The sequence below is a fragment of the Maylandia zebra genome, linkage group LG8, assembly GCF_041146795.1.
Source record: "Maylandia zebra isolate NMK-2024a linkage group LG8, Mzebra_GT3a, whole genome shotgun sequence".
NCBI classification, from domain to species: domain Eukaryota; kingdom Metazoa; phylum Chordata; class Actinopteri; order Cichliformes; family Cichlidae; genus Maylandia; species Maylandia zebra.
In genome coordinates, this window is record NC_135174.1 from 4,901,774 (window position 1) to 4,923,083 (window position 21,310).

Here is a 21,310-nt window from a genome sequence, read left to right on the forward strand (position 1 = left end):
TGTAACAATTCATGTAGCAAACACTATTTTAGCCATTTTCTCAAGTCATGGATTAAAGGATTTGACACCTCGCCCCCTGGTCTATGGTCCATTGTTTCAATGAAAGCCAGTGGCAAACTGTGTGAGTCACAGCGAGGGCATGCACCATATGGTGAAGCCTTGCTCCACGGCCGCTGATGATGCCATCAAAGCCCATTGTTTATGCTTTGTTCAAGCTTCAAAGGGAATACTGGTCAGCTTGGAAAACCATACAGTCAAACACTGCGGTTCGCAAAAGGACTCTGAGAGGCAGGTATTCAACTCTCTGTAGCTTAACTAACCCTGCAAAAACATGTGGGCACGAACAAACCAGCAGCTGGCACAGTGACCATGCAGAGTTGAGCTGAAAGATTTTACTTGTGGTGGGTGTGCATAATGATTCAAATGAAGATGCTTCCAAAGCATCAGATGGTGATTATCAGATGAGAAACCTCCATTTTCTTCTCAGTGACAAGGGAAGAAGACTATTAGTACAAATGGATTTTTGAAAAGCACTCAAGTTTCCTGCAAAACAGCACCTGTAGAGTACTACACAGTAAGTATTCTTGGTTGTTTTTCATTTACTTTTTTATTTACTGCTAAACTTCCTCTCCTCAACACAGCAGGCCAGTTAATCTTTGGATTCTTCTACATACATAAGAATTCAGAGAGTGGCTTCATTTTAAGACCTTTGCTTTCTAGGACTGATCCTATCCAGCCAGTGTCCGCTCTCTTGGCCAAAATGCCCGGTTGATATCAGAGATGAGAGATAAATGGTCAGACTGCTTCAAGCTGACAGAACAACAGTAACTCAAGTATCCAGTTGTAACAACTGAGAAAAAAAAAAGAAAAGCAGCTTTCAATCCACAACATGTCAACCTTTAAAGCAGAAGGGCTACAGCAGCAGAAAGCCACACTCCTGTAAGAACAGTTCACAGAGAAAAATGTTGCCTGGTCTTATGAGTGGCAGTCTCCAACAGAACGACACTTTTCTAGGCTTTAACTCAAGATTTTTACAAAGCTTTTTCAACCTTTGTATAAATCCTGTGGTTTCAGTTATAGTTTTTTTCACACACTGTCTGCATCGATGTGTAATCAAACCCCAGCAGTATGGTTCTTGTTTTAAAGCAAATAATGTACAAATTTGAAATACCTTTAATACAGTGTTTAAAAAAACGTTGACAACCTAAAGAGCCATAGTAACAAGCCTAGCCCTTTTGAATAAAGGACCCACAAGCTAAGGTTCCCACTCAAATCTACCAAACATCCAGGTTGGCTGTATGCACTTTATGAATATCCACTGGTTATCCTGGCATTTCTAGCAAAGTCGTTGAGTATTGTGGCAAAAATAATCTGAGTTCCATCATTTAGACATGACAGCCTCTTTGGTGGATCATTGTGTCCCTTCTCTTGGGTCTACCAAGGACTAGGCTGCTGGTGCTCCGACTCCAGTTCAGTGGCTGTTCTGCAGAGAACATATATGTCCCATACTGTATGTGTTATACTGAGTGAACTGGCTAAAAGGAAACAAACTCTTATGTCTACAACTTCTGCTCCCTGAAAGAGAGGGATGACTGTGATGGTGTGTATATGTCTAGGCAGGACCACAAATACATCATTAGAGGTCATCTGTCGTAAAGGCTTGAATAGAGGTGTCTTCAGGCAGGATACACGGGGTGTGATATCCCCCATCCCATATGTTTTGTATATCAAATTCAGAGAACAGAAGTTATAGACATGACACTTTTTTTCATTGCCTCTTTGTCTGGGAAAAAAGAGACAAAAAATTGTCCAAGCCCTCCATACCTATCTGTTAGAGGAGTGATGACTAATCGCGGTGTGTTTCCCAGGTATTCGTAGGAGTAGAGAAACTGGGCATCACAGATGTTAGTAAGACAATGCTTCTCCTTTTCATCCCAACGGTGTCTCAGCTGTGACAGCCACACAAAGGCCTGAGAATTCTCCACCTAAAAAAAACAGTGAGATACAATCCAAAATAATATATGCTTTGTCACCTTCTAATTATGATAATGACATACTTGCTGGAATATCTTTAGTTCATTACTCACTGGTAACAGCATCACAAAAAATACAGCAGCTGCATAAGATTTTTTGAGCACTGGCTCTGGCAGACGTATCCCTCGTGACCCTCTCACCTTCTGAGTGATCATCTTGGCCACGACGTCTCTGGCATGGACATCGATGGTGCAGATAGTCATGACCTTCTGCCGATCACCCGGTGTAAGTTGGCCAATCAGCATTGAGATAAGAGTGTTGAGCTGGGAGACCTGTTTTTTGTAGTACTCCTTCATGGCGTTGTCGTAGCCCTCCTCCAGACGTGCAAAAGCCATAGTGACGTCAGACGTCCACCAGATCTGTGTGCAGGTCAAAGCCACCTGAAAAGGGAGTCAGAGACATTGAAACCACTCTGATTCTCTCTGGTAGTTTACTTGTATTCACTTTGAGCTAAAACATCATCTAAATGTAAAACAAATCTAGGAATTGTGCCAACAAAGGCACACAAAACATATGGCCCTATATGTTTTTGCATAAAAACCCCCACCATTGGAAAGAGATGTAAAGGAATATTTGAACTGAAAAACAGATTTGTTTTGGCTGTTGTTCCTGACAAATGTGGAGAGTCATCTTTAAGGAACACTACATGGACTGAGCAGGTGTTGTTTTGTCTGGGTATTAATGGACTTGGCATTTAAAAATAATTCCAGTTGAAGCCTTCTAATACCTTTGCAACTGGAAAGGGTAAGGTTGGAGGGTATACAGAAATCAGGTATACAGATGAGCTAATAAAGATGAGCTTAGCTTCTGAGTGATGCAAGCCAAAAGAAAGCATTCTATCTATGCCCAACAAGGAGCATCTCCACTGGTTACAAAGAGAGTCTACAAGACAAACATCCTTGGGTTCTCCTAACCTATGACCTCAGTAAATACTTTTCTGATAAACTTATGGTCTCAAGCACTAGTTACTGTTAATGAAAGAGCATCATGTTCATTTTGTAATTCATGGTCCTCTTTAGTGTCAAAAGGGAGAATAAAGCTGTGTGTGATTTACTGTGTGACTGATAAGTTCGCACCATACAAATATACAGATACACAGGCATTACAAACTATCTCAGGCTATAAATACACTGTTGTATGGTTTATGTAACACCTGTTATACTTGTAAAATAAACAATTTCACTATAATGTATTTTTTGCAAAAAAGTCAGTTTTTCATTTATTTATTGGTTGAAGAACACCCGATGATGTAGTGCACAGCTGGTGTCACAAAAAAATACAGCTTTTTTTGTGCCAAACGACTTCAGGAGTAGCTTGTTGTACACATCCAAAACTATTCAGCAGCTAAACAGTTGCATCTAATTGTAATAGGGCACTTCACTTGTTTAGGACATTCTAATCGTACTGAAAAGTAAGAAAATGAAAAACGTTTTCTGTCACTCTGAAGTTTGCAGTTTTCTGAAGTGAGCTTTCAAAAGTCTGTGAAAATGACAAAGGGCTTGTGTTGCAAACTTTGGGGATGAAGACTGAAAGAGCTAGAAGATCAAACAACTCAATAGCATCTAACAATAAATGCTAATGAGTATGTGGGAATTCTAGAAGAGGCTGTTTTCAAAAGGCAAGATTTCTATGTCTCTGCTGCTTTGCTGCTTTGATTTTGACCGTTCTGCTTTTATTGCTAACTTTAAGTTTTTAATTTAAAGCCTGCCCAAAAAATTTATTTGGATTACTAAAAGATTGACCTTCAGTCTTTGTCAGTTACTTCTGGAATAATTTAAGCTAAATATATTTTTATCCTTGCTTTCATAAACACTATTGATCATGGAATTGATTTTAACTTTGCTATAAAGGCCTAACTTTTTTTTTTTAATTGCTATTCTCTGTAGATTTGGTACCACCACCCAGTTTGAGGGGCAGTTAAGGTTGTTTATGAAGCATATTTGTGAACGCCCTCAAAGTCAGATGTGGAAACCCCGGGTTGGCCTCATCGAATTCATGTCTCAGTTCATAACCATCTTTGCGGACTGCTTAGCAACACTGCTGATGTTAGAGTAAGTGAAGCCAGATAACAGAATATCCCAGAAATGTGGAATTTGCTTCATATAACAGGACTCAATTGAAAATAACAAATAAAAGAAATTATCATGTGAACAATAATCAGACTAAGGCTGTGATGATGATATCTAGGATCGAAGATTACCAAAGTTATTGACAATAACTAATCAATGATGCATTCAATTAATATGATCATTTTTATGAGATTCATAAAAAATTAATCTACATTGCTGTAGTTTCAATTCATCTCTCTGCATATAACTGAGACCTATGACATAGATAAATGTCATAGGTGTCTAGGCATGTATGTGTATGAGTTACACACTTATAGCACTGCTGTGCATGTTGAACTTCCCAGCATTAGTATAATCAAAACAATGAGCAGATCATCCAACCCTAAATCAGACCAAGTGAAAAGAGGTAGGAAGTGACCACTCTAACTTCCATCTGTAGCCACACATGAATCAGTGATACCTGGTATGTAGCATTTTCAGGTAAGAATAAGTGGTCCATTATCACAGTCACACATTGGCTATGTAAAGGATTTTTAAGCTTGTGAAAGTAACTATGAGAGGCCCAGACAGGAATTTGGTACCAGTCCAAATAATAGATGTCAGCAGTTAAATCTGTGAAAACATATTTGTCCCCTTTTCAATTTCTGTTTTTTTTACTTGTATATTTCTCACTTACATGTTTCAGATCATCAAACAAATTTTACTTTTTAGAGAGATAACCAGATTAAATACATAACAAAACTACTAGTTTTTAAATTTCTCTAAGAACTGGGATGATGCAAGTAACCTAAAGTTTTCATTCCTAGCATTTCTTTTGATGTCTCACTATGAGAAATTGAGACTCTATAACCCATATACAGGTTCAGATTTGCTCTGAAGTGAGAAAAGGTGTTTTAATTATGTCTGTGTGGTAGCACAGGTGACTTAAGGGTGAGATGTTATGTCCGACGTGGTCACTGCAATCACTAGGCAATCAGGATTGGCAGAATGAGGATCCAGAGAATATTTATTCTCTGGGCTGAGAAGAAAAAAACAAACTTTCTGGAAGGTTTGCGTCCCATTACGATTGGTGTAAAACTAACACAGCATATTATAACAAGAACATCATACTACAATTCAAACATAGTGGAGGTAGTGTCACGGTCTGGGCCTGCTTTTCTGCTTCAGCGCTTGAACAACGTGGATGAGCAGCGTTATCCTTTGCAGGCGGTAGTGACGTCCCTTTTTCGGCTTCATCAGATTAGGGTTGTAGTGTGTAGGAATGGGGGTTGAGGGGTTATTTTCTCTTGCTTTGCTTGAGAGCACTTCCATGGCTTTGGGTTGGTTGTAAGTCCGAACTTAAATTCGATTGGGATGCTTTGGCATGATCTTAAAACAGGTCTTTCATGTCTGGAAACCTTCCAGTGAGGCTGAATTGAAACAATTCTGCAAAGAATAGTGGGGCATTCATCCACAGTGATCTGAGAGACTTGAAAAATTTGAAAGCTTGAGTTACAGAACACAGGAAGGGGGAAAATATTTTTCACAGCATCATACATCAAACCAAACCTATTTACCTGAGCTGAATAGTCAAACAGCCACTGCTCCCTAGGCTTTTCCTCATAGGCTATTACTGCCTCGGTCATCTCGTGGCGAACTGTGGAGCGCATGGTGTCGAGCACCCGGTTTAACCACATCTCCACCTTACAGAGAAAACACAAAAACAGGCAAATCCCTGAATACAAAAACCAAAAAAATATTGCAATGTGTGTCACATGAGCGCCGATGTACTCTCTTATCAGTGGACCCTAATGAGGCCATTAATAAGCATTAAAGTGGAAGTGGAGTCAGGCAAACACTACGGGATATAATGGAAAATGAATGAATTGATGAGCTTTAAATGCAAAACCTCCAGGGGCAAAACAGATTCTTTCTATATATATTTTTTTAAATGTGTGTGTGTGTGTGTGTGTGTGTGTGTGTGTGTGTGTGTGTGTGTGTGTGTGTGTGTGTGTGTGTATTTCCTATCATTACAGAGGACTGGTTCGAAAAATTGTCAATGTCAGCAGTAAGTCACAAAGATAAACACCATTAACGTCTTCAGCATTTGGATCCATCTAGAAATGGTGATATCCAAGGCTCTTTTTACCTGTCCACTGCAGTCACAGGACTGATTGAAAGGGACATACTCTTCCTCCTTGCTGTACATGCCTTGACCAATCTTCGAAGGATTCCCCTCTCCATCGGTTTCAAATCGCATCTTAGCCATGTTGTCAAACAGCTTGGACAGATGCTTCTGGACCTGAGCAAACGCACAGCTCGGGATCAATTTACACTCACGGTTTGAAACGTTACAGTGTTGCTTTTCAGGACCAGTGTTCTGCTACACCTCTGCTAGCTTCTGATGAAAGAGATTTTGATGGCGAGTTGTTTTTAACAGTTATTTATTTTTCTGAGGACAAAAAAAACCCAGTGCACTCATGATGGAGGTTGGAGTAACATACAAAACTATAAGCACCATTGCCCCTGTGTGGGCACTAAATGTACTACAAAATTCAGCAGCAGTGAGTCAAAAGCCTAATGACACGATGGAGCATAGTTTTAGAAAACTGTTAGTAAAGTAAATTGTAGAAAGAGCTGAAAACGTTAGTACTGTTTTTTTCTCATCTGTGTGAACAGACTGAAGCATTAAATTCACTGCCATCCCTTGGGCATAAATTTGTGAAGCCACCTGGTGTGGGTTGGTCCCATTAGACAGGATGTCCAGCAGATCAGCTGAAGAGATGAAGTAAAATCTGGGAAAGGCCAGACGCTTGGTGTCCAGGTATTCTGCCAGAGCCTTTTCACACAGAGAAAGCCTGTAGAAATAGCACAGCACATGCAGAGTCAGTATGTGTGTGTGTGTTTGTGTGAGACGTATGGGGAAGAAACAGAGAACCGCTGATCTTGGCTGAACTTTCACCTGCTCTGGATGTCCTCCAGTTTACGAAACAGGCCTGGTTTGTTGGTGGCCTCCACTACGTTGGGCGTCTCGTGCATAGCGTTTGCCAGCTCTTTGAAATCGGCATCAATCCCCTCAAAGCGCCTGGAGTCCTGCAGAGGATTTCATGAGGGAGCCCGGCAGGCGTTGATTCCCACAAGAAAGAGGGAGAATCAGAGGTTTAATAGCAAACATCTGGGCTTAAGCACAGCCTGAACATCACGGGAGCAATTAAAAAGTTGTGTAATCTCAGCTCTTAAACTAAGTAAGGCTAATTAATGGATTCTTAATTAACAGCTATTACAGTTATGCTGCCTAGGTTCATATGGCAACAACTGGGGCGCAGGTTGAGGCTTGCATGTATATAAGCTTGACACTGACGGATACCTGAAATATATAACTGTATGAACTGTGTGTGTGTGTGCGTGTGTGTGTGTGTGCGTGTGTGTGTGTGTGTGCGTGTGTGTGTGTGTGTGTGTGTGTGTGTGTGTGTGTGTGTGTGTGTGTGTGTATGTGTGTGTTTGGTGTGTAACCTCAGGCAGCTGTGAGCGAATGTCCTCAGAGCCAAGGAAGATGCTTTCCAGGTGACTCCAAGTCCGCTGAACCACAAACCAGATGGAGATGACGGAGTCGACCACAGATAGCTTGCTTTGCCATGAAGATACTTCATCCAGGAAGTGTGCGATATACTTGGATGACATAAGGTTCTGCAGCTGGACCTGGTTGTCTTCCAGCGTCTCAATCAGCTCCTCATTTGCACGGAGCAGAGGGAGCTTGGTCCTGTGGTGGGGCTCATACTGGAATTGCATACCTGCAATAAAGTCCATCAGAACATCATAAGCAGGTAAAAAAAACAATTAAAATTCACTGTTAGAAGTTAAAAATTCATGTTTCTGTACCTGTCCATGTGGAGTTGAGCTCAGACAGGACTTTCTCCATCCCCATCTCTTTAACAGCCTTGTCTACGATCCCTCTCACCTCGTCTTCAAAGCAGTGCAGGTTGAGCTGCAGCAGATCAGCCAGAGTGGTCTCCTGCTCAGAGACAGCCATGTCACTGCTTATGTCACAATACCCAGAACTCAAATCTGGTGATATTAAAGTCATAGTAACAGTGAATACTAGCTAGTTTCAGAGTAACATGGACATACATATTTATCAAAAGCAGACATCCATTTTTTTATAATGAACAAGGGTTAACTGCACAAACTCTGTCACCTACAAGTAGACATGTATGTTACCTGTAAGCAAAGGTTACTTAGTTACTCACAGACTGTAATGTTGACCTCTTATCACCCACAGCCTTTTTTAGTCTCACTGACCACTAAAAATCACTTTAGACCTATTTAAAGGACTGCATCTAACTCACAGCCACAGCTCATTTAGAATCACAAATTAAATTAACATGCTTTTGGATCGGACACTGGAGTACCCGAAGGAAACACTGGGAAACCACAGTGAGAACATGGAAACTCCACACAGAAAGGCCCCATTTAAGGTTTAAAACAGGAAGCTCCGTGCTGAGTGCCGAGCCTAGCCACTGTACAACAGAGCCACGGACCAGGAACTGAGCTGCCCGCAGTTCTTTTGTCAGCAGTACCTCAAGAATAGCTGCTAGAATTTTCTTTAAAAAAAGTGAAGAAAATGTTAGTTTTGCTTCGGTAGTATTCGTTGGCTTCTTGCTGCTCGTGCTGCTCATGGAGGATTATGTCATAGTTATGATAGGTTATTCTATCTAATATTGCAGGGTCTTTATCTTTCAATATAAAGGGTATTGAGGTGACTGTTGCTCTAAAATCATACTATACAATTAAATCTGGATTAATTTATTAAATAAGTAATAGTATGAAAAAACAAATGAGATGGCACATTTGGTCAGTTTTTAATATGTGACAGATGACACTGACAAATGTTTATGCAAAAAAAAAAGTGTTTCATTTAAAAAAGTGCAGGGATAAAAGTGCAGGTGCAGTGGTGATGCTGCTGATGCTACTTTGTCAGAATAGATTAGCAGCTGTAGACCATCTCTGATGGTAGTCGAGCAAATCCCTGCTGTAGCCAGCTGAATGTGTATGAGAGAGGAATCTGTCAGAGCCTTACAAAGCTAGCGCTATATAAATCTATATATTAAAAAAAGATCAAAGCAGATCAGTTAGCCTCTGTGATACATTTTTGTACAGACTTAAAAGCTGTAAAAACCTATCATCTTAACTTCTGCAGCACAAACTACCCCAAAGAGGAGCTGAAAAATGAATTTGCTTATGTGTGTAAGAACCCCCTTTTGAACCTCCATTAAAATATTACCACATCTGCTTGGACCTGAATAAAAAAAATACTGCAGCTAGTGTGATAATAATGTTAAAATACTCTAAATGAAACTCCACAACATGTTGGGTTTTTTAAAAATTAGAATAAGCTGTAAACCTGGTCCATGGTGAAGCGGACTCCAGTAGCGGCCATTAACTGATGCCAATGTCTGGATCGTATGGCTGGATTCTGGAGCTCTGCCACAGCCCGGAGGGAGGTGAGGAGGTTCCTCACCCTGCTCTCCAACCCTGTGAAGGCCTCCCACGCTCTAACCTGCCACACACAAGGCCACATGTTTAGGACAGAGGAAAGCAGCTTTAAACAGCAGTTCAGGATTTATTCTGAATTGTACTTTTTTTACTTTGAGCAAGACATTGAAATCCTTAAATGCCTGATTTCACTCCATTCTTTATTGCTGCTTTATATTCCTGTGGGCCTAATGTACAAATTTACATTAACAGTATTATTATTTACTGTGTCCTTACAGTATTATGCTAAAGAAAACTCTATGGACATGGATACAACAGCACTGTAAGTATATATTCAATTGCTACGTACAACACATCTATATATTTCCTGTGGAGATCTTAAATTATCTGTAGGTGTGAATGTGAGGATGAATGTGTTGGCCAAGTTTATAATGTGTTACTGACTGATGATCGGTGCTAGAAGAACCGCAACTCCCGCTCTTTGTTAGCTGGGATAGGCTCCTGCCCCCCGCAACTGTTATTTGAATGACTGGTTAAGGAAAGAGATGAATGGATGAACACGGCATCTGCTGTGACATTACCACAGCCTGAGGATTTCTTACTACTGCATCTTCATATTAAAAGCACCCACCAATCCAAAGTCCACTTTCATTAGGAAATAGTTACAAGAAATACAATGCAAGACGACAGAATGTCTGAGGCAGTCAGAACAAGACAATGCTATTGACTGGACCTGATACCACAGGTTATACCCAGGGGTAAGCTACACCAAGTCTGTATGGTTTACACACATATCTGTAACTCAGTCACCTAATTCATCTCAAAGTTTCTCACTTCGATCCTCAACGTGTTGGTTGGCAGCTCTGAACACCACATCCAGAACACCTTGGATTTTGTTTTTGAAAAGTGAGAGTATGATGTTCAACTTGTGCTCCAGTCACTGAGGCAGTTTGTAAGAGATTACAGGATGACCCCAGCCTCAGCAACGGGATCACTCTCAGCACCGACCAATGTGTCTGCTATTGGATCTGTGTCGTCATTCCACATATTTCACATACAACGGTCAGTTTGATCCATTGTGGCCAACTTATACATGGAAGAACTGGAAAAGAGGGCTCTGTTATCCTACCCTGGAACACCACCAAGTCATTGGTTCAAGCATATGGATTACACCCGGTGAAAATCAAATCTCAGGACATACCACGCTGGTTTGAGCAGGGAGTCAGAGCGATATGTTAGATGAAGAGCTGAACTTGTCAGTAAGGTCACCAAATGTTTCACTGCTGTTTGCAGCATCATGCTGTGTGAGGTGGAAAATTTGATCACAGTTGAGCACTGAAAAAATTCTGTTTATTAAATACAAGGCTTAAATTAGTATGTGAAGTATGCAAAGATTGTTTCCAATTCAGCATCAGTAAAATTCCCATATTGGATGTTTGAAAAAGAGATTTTGTGGATCATAAGTATTTTGACTTCACGTCTCTCCTCTCACCTCTTTATCCAAAATGCGAATCTCTTTGGAAAAACGTTTACATTCCAGTTCCATGTCCTCCACGTTGATCTCTCTCCAGGAAGTTGTCCTCCATGCTGTCATGGTGGATTCCACCATGGTGATCATGTCCCACAGCTCCTTCAAGAGAACCACCTCATGCCTTGAGAATGAAACAGAGCACAAAGTTGATTAATCTAACATGAAACAGCTCAGATACTGAATGCAAGAGAGCATCTATGTTAAATTAACGACTCTAAATTAGTTTTAAATGTATCAGTGTCTTGTGATGTTTGTTTATTTTTTTCTTATTCCATCGTTGGGCTTTACCTGCATTGTCGGAGCTGTCTGTACTCTGACACAGTGACCTCAAACAGGCTGGCAGACTCCACCAGAGAGGCCATAATTGCCTCCCGTTCCTGGATCTGCCGGTGGAATGCATCCAACATCTGGTAGGGGCTTTCACTTTCAAACCTGGACAAATGCATGAACGCACACAGGCACCCATCAAAACACACACACACAAACATTTGTACAAACTCAGTATAAATCACGCCGTGTTTAGGTAATGAAAGGCTCCAGTTTTCGCCAAACTCATCTTTTACCCTCTGCAGGATAACCAGAGGAGAGTCCCAGTGCTGTGACAGTTAACAATGACTTCCATGACATTAATGGGAAAATAATCACCAGGTTATTAAGAGACCAATTACACACATAAGTAATCTGACAATTATACATTATGACGAAGCATCTCCACCTATGAATTAATTATCATTATGTTAGGATTCAATTAGCCTTGTCAGATGTGAGAGCCTCGAGATAACGCTTCTCTATTATCTAGTCAGAAGGTTAGGAAGGTGACATTCTTAAACATTCAAAGGTCCTCCCTCAACTTCATCACCAAAGGAAAGTTAAACAGGAAATGTTCTGGAAAACTCTAATGAGATGGCACATTATACTTCAACATCCCCTTATTTAGCACTAGCAGAAGCAGACAATAGAGTAATAATTGGAAGAAATAAGCTCATCTGTCATCTTTATGCCTTCAGTTACATTAGATTCTACATAAAATAAATAGTAGTGCACAACAGTATTTTAAGAGAATATCCACTTTTTTCTCATAAATAAATAAATCTGGGAAATTGTAACAACTCTGTAACTTGGGTTAATGCGTGAACACAAATCCTTTTCAGTATCTAACTAGCATTAGCTTGTTAGCAGGCCGCAATTAGCTGTTAAACTACCATTAGCTTGTCAGCTGACTCAACTAAGAGAACTCAGCTACTGTCATGACTGAGACATGATGAGTTTCACCCCTACCCAACAGCTATAGCTATGGCTATCAGCCCTGCCAAAAGGTCAGAACCGAAGGCCAACTCTAATTCTGCATTGCAAGGTCTGCAACTGCAGACTTCTGCTAATCACTGGCACATTTTCTGGCAAAGTGGCACTAAAACAGACACTCAAACACTCCCACAATACGCTCAGCAAGCCAAAGCAGAAAACCAGTTTGGCAAACATTCCTTTGCAGCAGCTGCCATAAGGAACCAGGAACATCAATCTCTGGTGTTAAGTTTTACAAGGGGGGCATCTCTGGTCCCAAGGAAGGCTCAAAAGGTCTGTCATGAACACACATGCTCTATCATAGACAAACATGGTGTTTTTGGAGCTTTAGTCACCCAATGCAACTCCAGTAGTCAAACATTTTGTCCAAAGAACCAGAGATTACAAGTAACCCAGAGTGTTACATTGTCCTTTTAATGTAACTGTATCTTTAGCAATATAAATATGAACACATTGACAATAATGGCAGGATAATATGTAATAAATGTAATTGTAATATTAAAATTTCAGCAAAGTTGTTATGTATCTTTTGTTTGTTTTTTAACCGATAGAGGAGATTCACAGCCGCTGCAGCGAGACAACTGAACTGACCCCAGATCCAATGGGATTCTGGATACTTTATTTGAGCTTGACTGCATTCCTGTAATACTACCCTTGATCCTATAGGGGCTTGTGTTAAAAAACTCAAGCATGGCAAAAAAAATCTGAAAGGGATGAGGAACCCAGGTTTGAAAAAACAACACTGTAACTGCAGGATTGTGTACTACTTTTCTCTCTGTATTCCACCTCCAGAAAGATATCTATGTTCAGGAAAATTACAGCGTTGCTTGCATACAGAAAAATGTCCAAGCTCTAGCGTACATAAAATTGTAACACTTTGTTTGCTGCTAAAGCAAGCTACATCAGAATACAAATATAATTTCAACGTTTTTTGGTTTTGTTTTTTGTGAAATTGCTAAGCTCAATCTTTCTCTTTCAAGTAAGTTTTAAGCATGCGAAACACTTTGACATTTCTTCATGTGTGATTAGACACATTATTTCTAATCACCATGTTATACACAGCAGAGATTCTCTACCTGAAGAGCTTGCTTTTGCGAAAGTGCTCCCTGAATGTGTGTTGCTCAACATCAAAAGCAGCACACTTTCGACGAAGACCGGACACCTCGACCGCCTGCAGTGGTGCCACCTGCTGCTTGACCAACACTGCCTGCTTTTTCACATTGTCCCACTTGTCTGGCAGCTCCTGCAGACAGACAGACAGATGCAGAGATAGATACAGAGAGGGGGAGAAAAGCGAGGAGGGCAGGATTGACAGATGATGGATTGCCAGGAGGAAGTGCATGAAACAGAGATTTAAAAAAGCAAAGAAAAAGGAAGAAAAATTGCTCTGTCTCAGTTGGAAGAAACAGACTAAACAATCTGGGCTTGAAAATAATAGGAGATGACTGAACATCGCTCCTTACCTCTAACTGTTTGTAAACCACATCGGGCAGCTCCTGCTCATACTCCTTCAGAAGAGCGATGGTTTGCTGCAGAGGCTCAAACATGGTGTCTGTAGTATTTTGTCTTTCCTTAACAGCCAGCAGGTTACCCATGACCTCCACCAGGCCATCGTAATCACCCTCCTCCACCTGCTGGCTCAACCCAGCCTGAACCACTGTGATAAACTTCTCCAAGTCTAACAGACTGGAGACAGGACAGGGGAACAGGATTTTAATGAGCCACCAGTTTCAAACATCAGCATTTCTATTTTAGTTTACACTAATATCTATCTTATCTTGAGCCATAAGCTAGTAAAACAAGTCCTGTAATATTAGCCTGTCTACCTGGATTGGACACTGTTGTATTTTATCATATTTATTGAAAATGCTCATTTGGGAGCACGGTGGCGCTGTTGTTTGCACTGTTGCCTCACAGCAAGAAGGTCCTGGGTTCGACTTCACCACATGGGGCCTAGTTTTGAGGAGTTTTCATGTTCTCCTTGTGTTTGTGTGGGTTCTCTCCGGGTACTCCAGCTTCCACCCACAGTCCAGACATACAGTTAGTGGCACTGGCTATCTGTCTCTCTGTGTTAGCCATGTGAAACACTAGTCACCTGTGCAGGGTGTGCCCTGCCTCTCACCCTACGGTAGCTGGGATAGTCTCCAGGCTTCCCCTGATAAGGATAAGTGGAAGAGAATGGATGGAAGCTAAAATTGTAACTTTTTTCGTTGTTTGGGTGCCATACCTGTTGGTAACAAGGTCAACGAGGTGCTGTTTGAACATGTAGCTCCACTTTTTGATTATGTTGAGCAAAGCACTCTTCATGCTACGGCCATCCACCCTCATCCACCTGTGGAACACATGCACCGGCTCCAGAGCCTGCACCTCTTCATATATCTTCTCATAACTACAGGACAAAGACAAACCGATGGCAGTTTAGCAAAAACAAGCTATTACGTTTATGCTCAACTGAAAACAAAACCTTAATCCAAATTTTAGATGAATTGCTTTAAGATATGACTTAAAAATGTCCTCAGATGAAAATTCAACATACACCACTTTCCTCTTGAGTAATGCCTACCTGTTAACCTGCTCTCTAAAGTTCCCCAGACTTGGTGGACTCTCAGAGACACTATTGTCAGGATAAATCTCCATCTCCTGGTTGGTGAGAATCTGGCCGTACAAAAGGAACTGACGCATGAACTCCTTCCTGTCTTCCACATACAGGTAGCTGTAACGCTCCAGAGAGTTGCGAAACTCGCAGCACGTTGCCATGGCCGCCTGGATCCGCTCCATGATGAGATTACGCATGTCTGCCAGGTCAGCCATGTCCTCCATGTCAGCCTGAGTGAAAAATGTCCAGATTAAATCTTAATGTGACCAGCTACATGTGTTGGAGTTGCATGAAACTAGTTGTACCTGGTAGTTTGGAAAGGGGCTATGCTGGGCGAGGCGTGGCACCAGTGAAGAAATTCCAAACACATCATTGATGAGGCCTTCCACCAGCTCAAACAAACTTTCTCTAGTCCCAACCTCCAGAGAGGGAGTGAACACCATGTCAGGAACCCTCAGATCCAGCTGAGCCTCAAACAGGGGGGCAATGACAGCTCTTTGGTCTGAAGTGAAAGGAAATGCAACACACATTTTATGATTTGAATAAGTGTTAAGATGCTACTTGTGAGCACAGTTTTATAGCTCTACCTGGTGCAGAACACTGCCACTTGAGATGTTATTATAAAAGCTCCGTGTTGATCCATTTATTGGCTCCTTGTAAGGTTTTTACAGATACATTTTACACTTCCCCTGTTTGGAATTATTCCAAAACATATCACACACTTCATGACTCTGTATGTGGTCGTGCCTCCTAGCAGATTGGGCTCTCGTGGATTTTTCAGGCTGTTTTTTTCTTGCCGTTTGAGTTAAGAGCTAAAGCACTTCTAGATGGATGCAAACTGCATTTCGTTGCCCTGTACCTGTGCAATGACAATAAAGTTGAATTCTATTCTATTCTATTCTAATAAATACTCAACCTTTGAAAATCAGAGTTGGCCCAATCTTTTAAATCAAATAATATAACATTAACATTATCCTTTATATGAATACTTTTACATTTTTATGGCCTCTAATTTTATAATCCAGTTGGATGTTTTTAAGGATGTTTTTACTTTTTCATTTGAATTGCTTTTGATTTATTGTTTGTGTTTTGCACTTTGTATGTTTGTGTTTCAGTTTATTATGGAATTATAAAAGAGACTGCACTGTGAACATTACCTACCATATAAAACTTCCTCCAAGGTTTAAATGTGACTTCTGTTCTTTGGTCAAATAAAAAACTGAAACCTAAATGAGAATTAACCTAACCGGCTTATTCCTTATTACTATTTATTCAAGCTTAGGTTTAAAATAAGTTTACTGTATATTAATGGAAGAACCGAACACTTGACCATCACAGTATAACACATCCATGAATGCTTATGCAAGAAGGATTGGTGTGTCTCCCAGCACAGTCTCAACAGTGTGGAGAAGATCTCAGAACATGGGCATCAACCTAGCAGCAGTGCCAGCATGTGCTTCCTTGTGCAAGGATGAACAGGAGGCGCACTGGCAGAGCCTTGCAAAACTTATAACGGGCTCCTCATTTGCACGTTTCAGACCAAAGTGTCAGAAACTGAGTCCATGATGTTGGCATGAGGGCTCAACATCCCAACGTGTGACCTGGTATTCACCAGATAACAGGAGTACTGAACTCTTCACAGATGATGTTGCGCGCCACATAACATTTGCCACAACCTCTATACACATCTGTCACGTGTACTTTGTGTACAACTATTCCTTAAGTCTACTGGTTCTAAGCAGTAAACCTATATAATCATTCAAAATGTTTCGACATTCAAAGAGCTTTGATATTTTGAAATATGCCTGCCAGCCTTTTTTGCTACTTATCCATGTCCAGGTCACAAGGGTAGCAGTCTAAGCACAGACTCTATTACGCAGCTCTATTCAGAGTCCTTCATGCTATCGCTAAGGGCCACCAGCTTCGAGGAAGCTCATTTCTGATGCTTGTGTCCGTGACCTCATTCTTTCAGTAGTAACTACTCAGAACTGATTCCAGTTTCAAGACTGGATCCAGAATGAAATGTTTAGATGTATTTAGTGTTGTGTGGTATTTTTCAGATTATAAGTCTCAGAAATCCAGAACAATAATAATACAATAACTCGTTCAAATGTTGTTGTTAAGCAACATTTGGCGGTTACATGGACATACTCAATAAACACATGCACTGCCTTTTTAGACTAAGGACATTCAACATGTATTATAATATCATTTTAGTTTTGTGGTTTAGCTTTTTTCTAAAGTTCAGTTTATTTGTAATTAATTACAATATAATGAAAACAGAAAATCAGAATCAACAACTACCATTCGCTCCTGATACATGTTGATGTTCATATTTAAGTGAATGAGATTTGACACTGGGTTCTTATTAGCGTTCTAATTCAGTGCTTAATTTTAAAAGGACCTAATCAAGTTGAAAGGACTGAGCCTCCTCAACTGCCCCCTCATCACTGATATTTCCATGTGAATTTGTCACTATAAGCTTTTCATTTGATCAGCTTATGATGTAAAATTTGGGATTAGCGCTGCTTTAAAACTCTCGCTCTGCTTTTCCTTTTATTTTAATGGACACTTGTGGTTCTTACATTAAACAAGACACTGCATTAAGGAAAGAACAGCTAAATTCCAGAGCTTTTAGATGCTGGACCTACTGTTATCGTAGCTACCCCTGGGTCACATCATTTATTAAAGAGTTTAAGAGTTTTTGAAGCCAAACAAGGAGAGGGAAAGGAAAAGACGAAGAAGCGGAACAAGGAGTAGAAGGTTTGGTCACAGTAGCATTCTGGCAGCAATCCATCACATATTGAACCACATCCCAGTCCATCTAAACTGGCTGACAAAACTCATGCCAGCTAACAAGTCCAGAATTATTTTATGTCCACAGCCAATAGAGGCGGACACCCAATTGACATCAAAAACCCCGAGGACGTGTTGCTAAGAAGCTGTCCAATTCAGTGCTGGCTGAAGGGTGCTGTTGGATCAGAGTACTGAGAAGCGCTGCATTTTTTTCATATTAATTTCAGGATTGCCAGCAACATTCTGGCTTTGAGACAGCAAGTAGTAACACCATCAACATGACTGAGGCACAACAAACAGTAAATAAGTACTTATTTTATGTTTTCTTCCTTATTTAGAGTATTATTTGTTCATGAAAATCATACCAGTGTTATCGAGGAAAAACCTGAGAGAGCACTCAATGCTGTTGAAGAAGCCATCTATGATCGTGTCATCAATGTACTCCACATAGGCCTTCCACTCCTCAGAGGACGGCTCAGCCTTTAACAGCGCCCGATTGCACTAAGAGACATAACAGAGTGTGACACTCATAATGAATCACCATCTTTACTGCATTTGAAAAGTCCTGCAGAAATGAAGTTCAAATCCGAAATTGCTGACTCCATTATAACTGCTTAAAATGATGAAATGTGAGTGAAACTTAAAGCCCATCTGACATTTCACATAACAATGAGCAAAGCACCTTAACTAGGAAGTGGATTTTTTCCCCGGAAGACCGAATCAGACTGTAAAATCTGTCGAGCCTCTCAGTCCTGTCCTCCAAACTGAGCAGAGCGTCTTTTTTCCCCTCCTTCCTGTCAAATATGGGGGTGGACCAGGACCTCATGCAGCTCAGAATCTCCTCTACGTTGTCTTTGGCCCTCTGGAGCCGACTTTCCAGGTCACACACCAGGTCTCGCGCCTCCTGGATATACTCCCAAACACCTGAAAGAGGTTAAAAGGTCAAATAGGTTAAAAAAAAATGTTTCAATATCATTCTTTGATGTTTTGAAATAAATTTCAAAACATCAGAAAATTTGCTGATTCCAGGATGTAGAGACACAACATAGGGATATGCAAAAATCTGGGATTTTTTCTATTTTTAAGATATTTTTAACCATGAGCTACTACATGAGATACTCACATAAGAATTAATACCAACAAAATTAGCAGTGGTTTAGAGAGTCGTCTGCAACAGTAACAGACCGGCACACAGCCCTTACAAGCACATGAGAATTTTGAGATTTCACTAAAGCTCCAGTTTCAACAGCTTTTCAGCATTAAACTGGTTGGTGCTGTTTAATTAGCAGCAATTACCTGACAGCTGCATGAACCACATTTACATTATCATTAAGGTAGCAGTAATAATAAGCAGTGGGCTTCTCTACTTACATTGCTTCCTCCACAGCCCACATCTAGATATGCAGCAGAAAACTGATGGACAGGTGGATGGATGGATAAATCAAGCCTAAAGTTGAGGCTGTATTAAAATATCTGCACTAAGGCACAGGTATAATCAGCATATGATTTTCCCTGCTGATTGACAGGGAGCTCCCAGCTGTGGGTGTCTTAAAAAGGTTTGACAGAATCTAAGCTCCAAACCACACTATCATATTTTGCCAATATTTAACAAAATACACATTCAGTGTCTGTAAAAGTCTGTAAATATACTGAAAATGAAAACTGAAGTTCAAAGGTTGTATGATTTTTATGATCCTTTCATATAAATGTGGTTCATCCTTTGGTTGAACACAGATACAAAAGGTTTTCTTACAAACATGACTTTGTCCAGCTAAAACAATACAGAGTTTGATATAAAGAAAAACTTACCGATGCCCCCCAAAGAGATTTTAGCGAGCTCCACAAGAGAAAGTCTTCTTTCTAATGTCATAATGAGACTATTTTCTAATATTAACTATTTTTTTAAACTTGGAATTTCCTTACTAAAGTGCAAAATACATCTTGTTTATTCAAACTTCTGTCATAACTGTCTCATTGTCTTTACTGTATGCAGTGATCAGGCTTAGTACAACTACTCCTAATACTGCTCTGAGCCAAAGAAAATGTACAAGGATACAGAAGGAATTGTGGGCCACCACAGACAGTTACGGGTCCATATATTACCTGCTTTCACTAAAGTCTAATCTAAGAAGTACTGCACACAGCTGTCCATACTCAGCTCACGACTGAATCTCATGACTTACTACACCACACCGTTGTGATTGCATTTTGTGATTGTATACAGTTCTTCGATACCTTTTTCATCTAACAATCAGCCCCAAATGTATTCTGTGGCTTGATACAACAAGCCCTAGCATGCAGTCGGAGTCATAAATAACTAACTTCAAGACACAAGAATAAGGAGTCGTGCAACAGATGACATGGTCTAAACAGCTACATGAATAGAGACAAGACAGTGAGTTCTGTAAAATACTTACACCATCCCACCTGCCAAGTACCTTAAAAACTAAGGAACTGGTGCTGCTGTAAAGGCAATTTGTGCTCACAACAATTACAGTTCAATTTAAATATTTTTCTCTTCGCAGTGGGTTAACTTAATTGAAAAACAAATCTCACTGCATGAGGTTTGAAAGTATCCTTCCTTTATTTTCAGATCCTAAGGCCTTTGATAAGTACTGTATGTATACTCATTTTCTTTTTTAATTGATTTTTGTAGTTGCACTTCTGAATTAAGTATTACCTGAATGAAACTAGAGGCTCATTTTTAAGCTGACTTCTGCATTTAAAATAAACACTAATAAGGGTAACTAAATAACTTCAGCATTTCGTAGTTTTCTCTTTGTGGCTCTGTGGTTGCAAGAACATTTTAATGAGATTTTTAAAAACTGCACAACCTCTGCATGGCACAAAAGTGCATTTGACCTGTAAATAAATGCAGAAAAAGGCTTAACTTTTAACAAAAGTAGCCCTTCCTGCTTTTCAGGACATACAGTGTAAGGTTATATATCATCACATTCTTTAACTGTACGTCCCAAAGAATATGATTAAAAAAAGGTGCTGCTGTAAAATAATGAATTCACTTCGTGTCACCAACCATTTAATGACTGTCTTTCTTATCAGAGTTTGACCTGTTAGGTCTGCTATAATTAAGCAAGTCTGACAAATCTGTATGATTAATTTATCTTATTCAGTTTATATACATGTATTCAGGGAGCTAAAAGGAAGCCATTCGCTTAGACAGAGGAAATCTCATGTGCACGCTCTGTGCCCTCAAAATGCAGAAGCCAAAAGAAGCTCATGAAAGTTTCATAAGAACGAACAGGGAGTCACATTCATAGTGTCCTGGTTGTCAAAAATACTGCTATATTTCCTGAGAACTTACTGGCTTTTACCAGAATTATCAGTCAGGGAGAAACAATCACTTTTGAACTTTTAAAGAAAATATCCTTAGAGGAGCTTATTCTGTACATATGGATTTTTAAGAAGTTGTACTCAGTCATTTTAATAAGGCGGGGTTTGTTTTCTGTAAAATACAATTAAATGCCAACAGGACAGTTAGAACACATACAT

General features: G+C 40.2%; 1 protein-coding gene and 1 long non-coding RNA gene across 2 annotated transcripts in view; one reads left to right on the forward strand and one right to left on the reverse strand.

The window, feature by feature from the left end:
• Positions 1-21,310, reverse strand: part of dnah9 (dynein, axonemal, heavy chain 9) — a 180,592-nt gene that overhangs the window by 137,364 nt on the left and 21,918 nt on the right. The window contains exons 15-32 of the mRNA XM_004569683.3: positions 18,483-18,724; positions 18,166-18,301; positions 15,310-15,506; positions 14,972-15,234; positions 14,636-14,797; positions 13,872-14,094; positions 13,485-13,651; positions 11,395-11,538; positions 11,068-11,227; positions 9,484-9,639; positions 7,962-8,094; positions 7,596-7,873; positions 7,045-7,175; positions 6,814-6,940; positions 6,232-6,384; positions 5,660-5,785; positions 2,175-2,414; positions 1,825-1,985 (exon numbers count right to left, since the gene is read on the reverse strand). Of these exons, the coding sequence (XP_004569740.2) occupies positions 1,825-1,985; positions 2,175-2,414; positions 5,660-5,785; positions 6,232-6,384; positions 6,814-6,940; positions 7,045-7,175; positions 7,596-7,873; positions 7,962-8,094; positions 9,484-9,639; positions 11,068-11,227; positions 11,395-11,538; positions 13,485-13,651; positions 13,872-14,094; positions 14,636-14,797; positions 14,972-15,234; positions 15,310-15,506; positions 18,166-18,301; positions 18,483-18,724 (3,199 nt within the window). The remainder of the gene's footprint in view (positions 1-1,824; positions 1,986-2,174; positions 2,415-5,659; positions 5,786-6,231; positions 6,385-6,813; positions 6,941-7,044; positions 7,176-7,595; positions 7,874-7,961; positions 8,095-9,483; positions 9,640-11,067; positions 11,228-11,394; positions 11,539-13,484; positions 13,652-13,871; positions 14,095-14,635; positions 14,798-14,971; positions 15,235-15,309; positions 15,507-18,165; positions 18,302-18,482; positions 18,725-21,310) is intronic.
• LOC143419773 (uncharacterized) lies at positions 362-15,208 on the forward strand. Its single transcript, XR_013099771.1, has 4 exons — positions 362-574; positions 7,601-7,906; positions 9,854-9,897; positions 15,118-15,208. It is a non-coding gene; the product is annotated as an uncharacterized LOC143419773 (long non-coding RNA).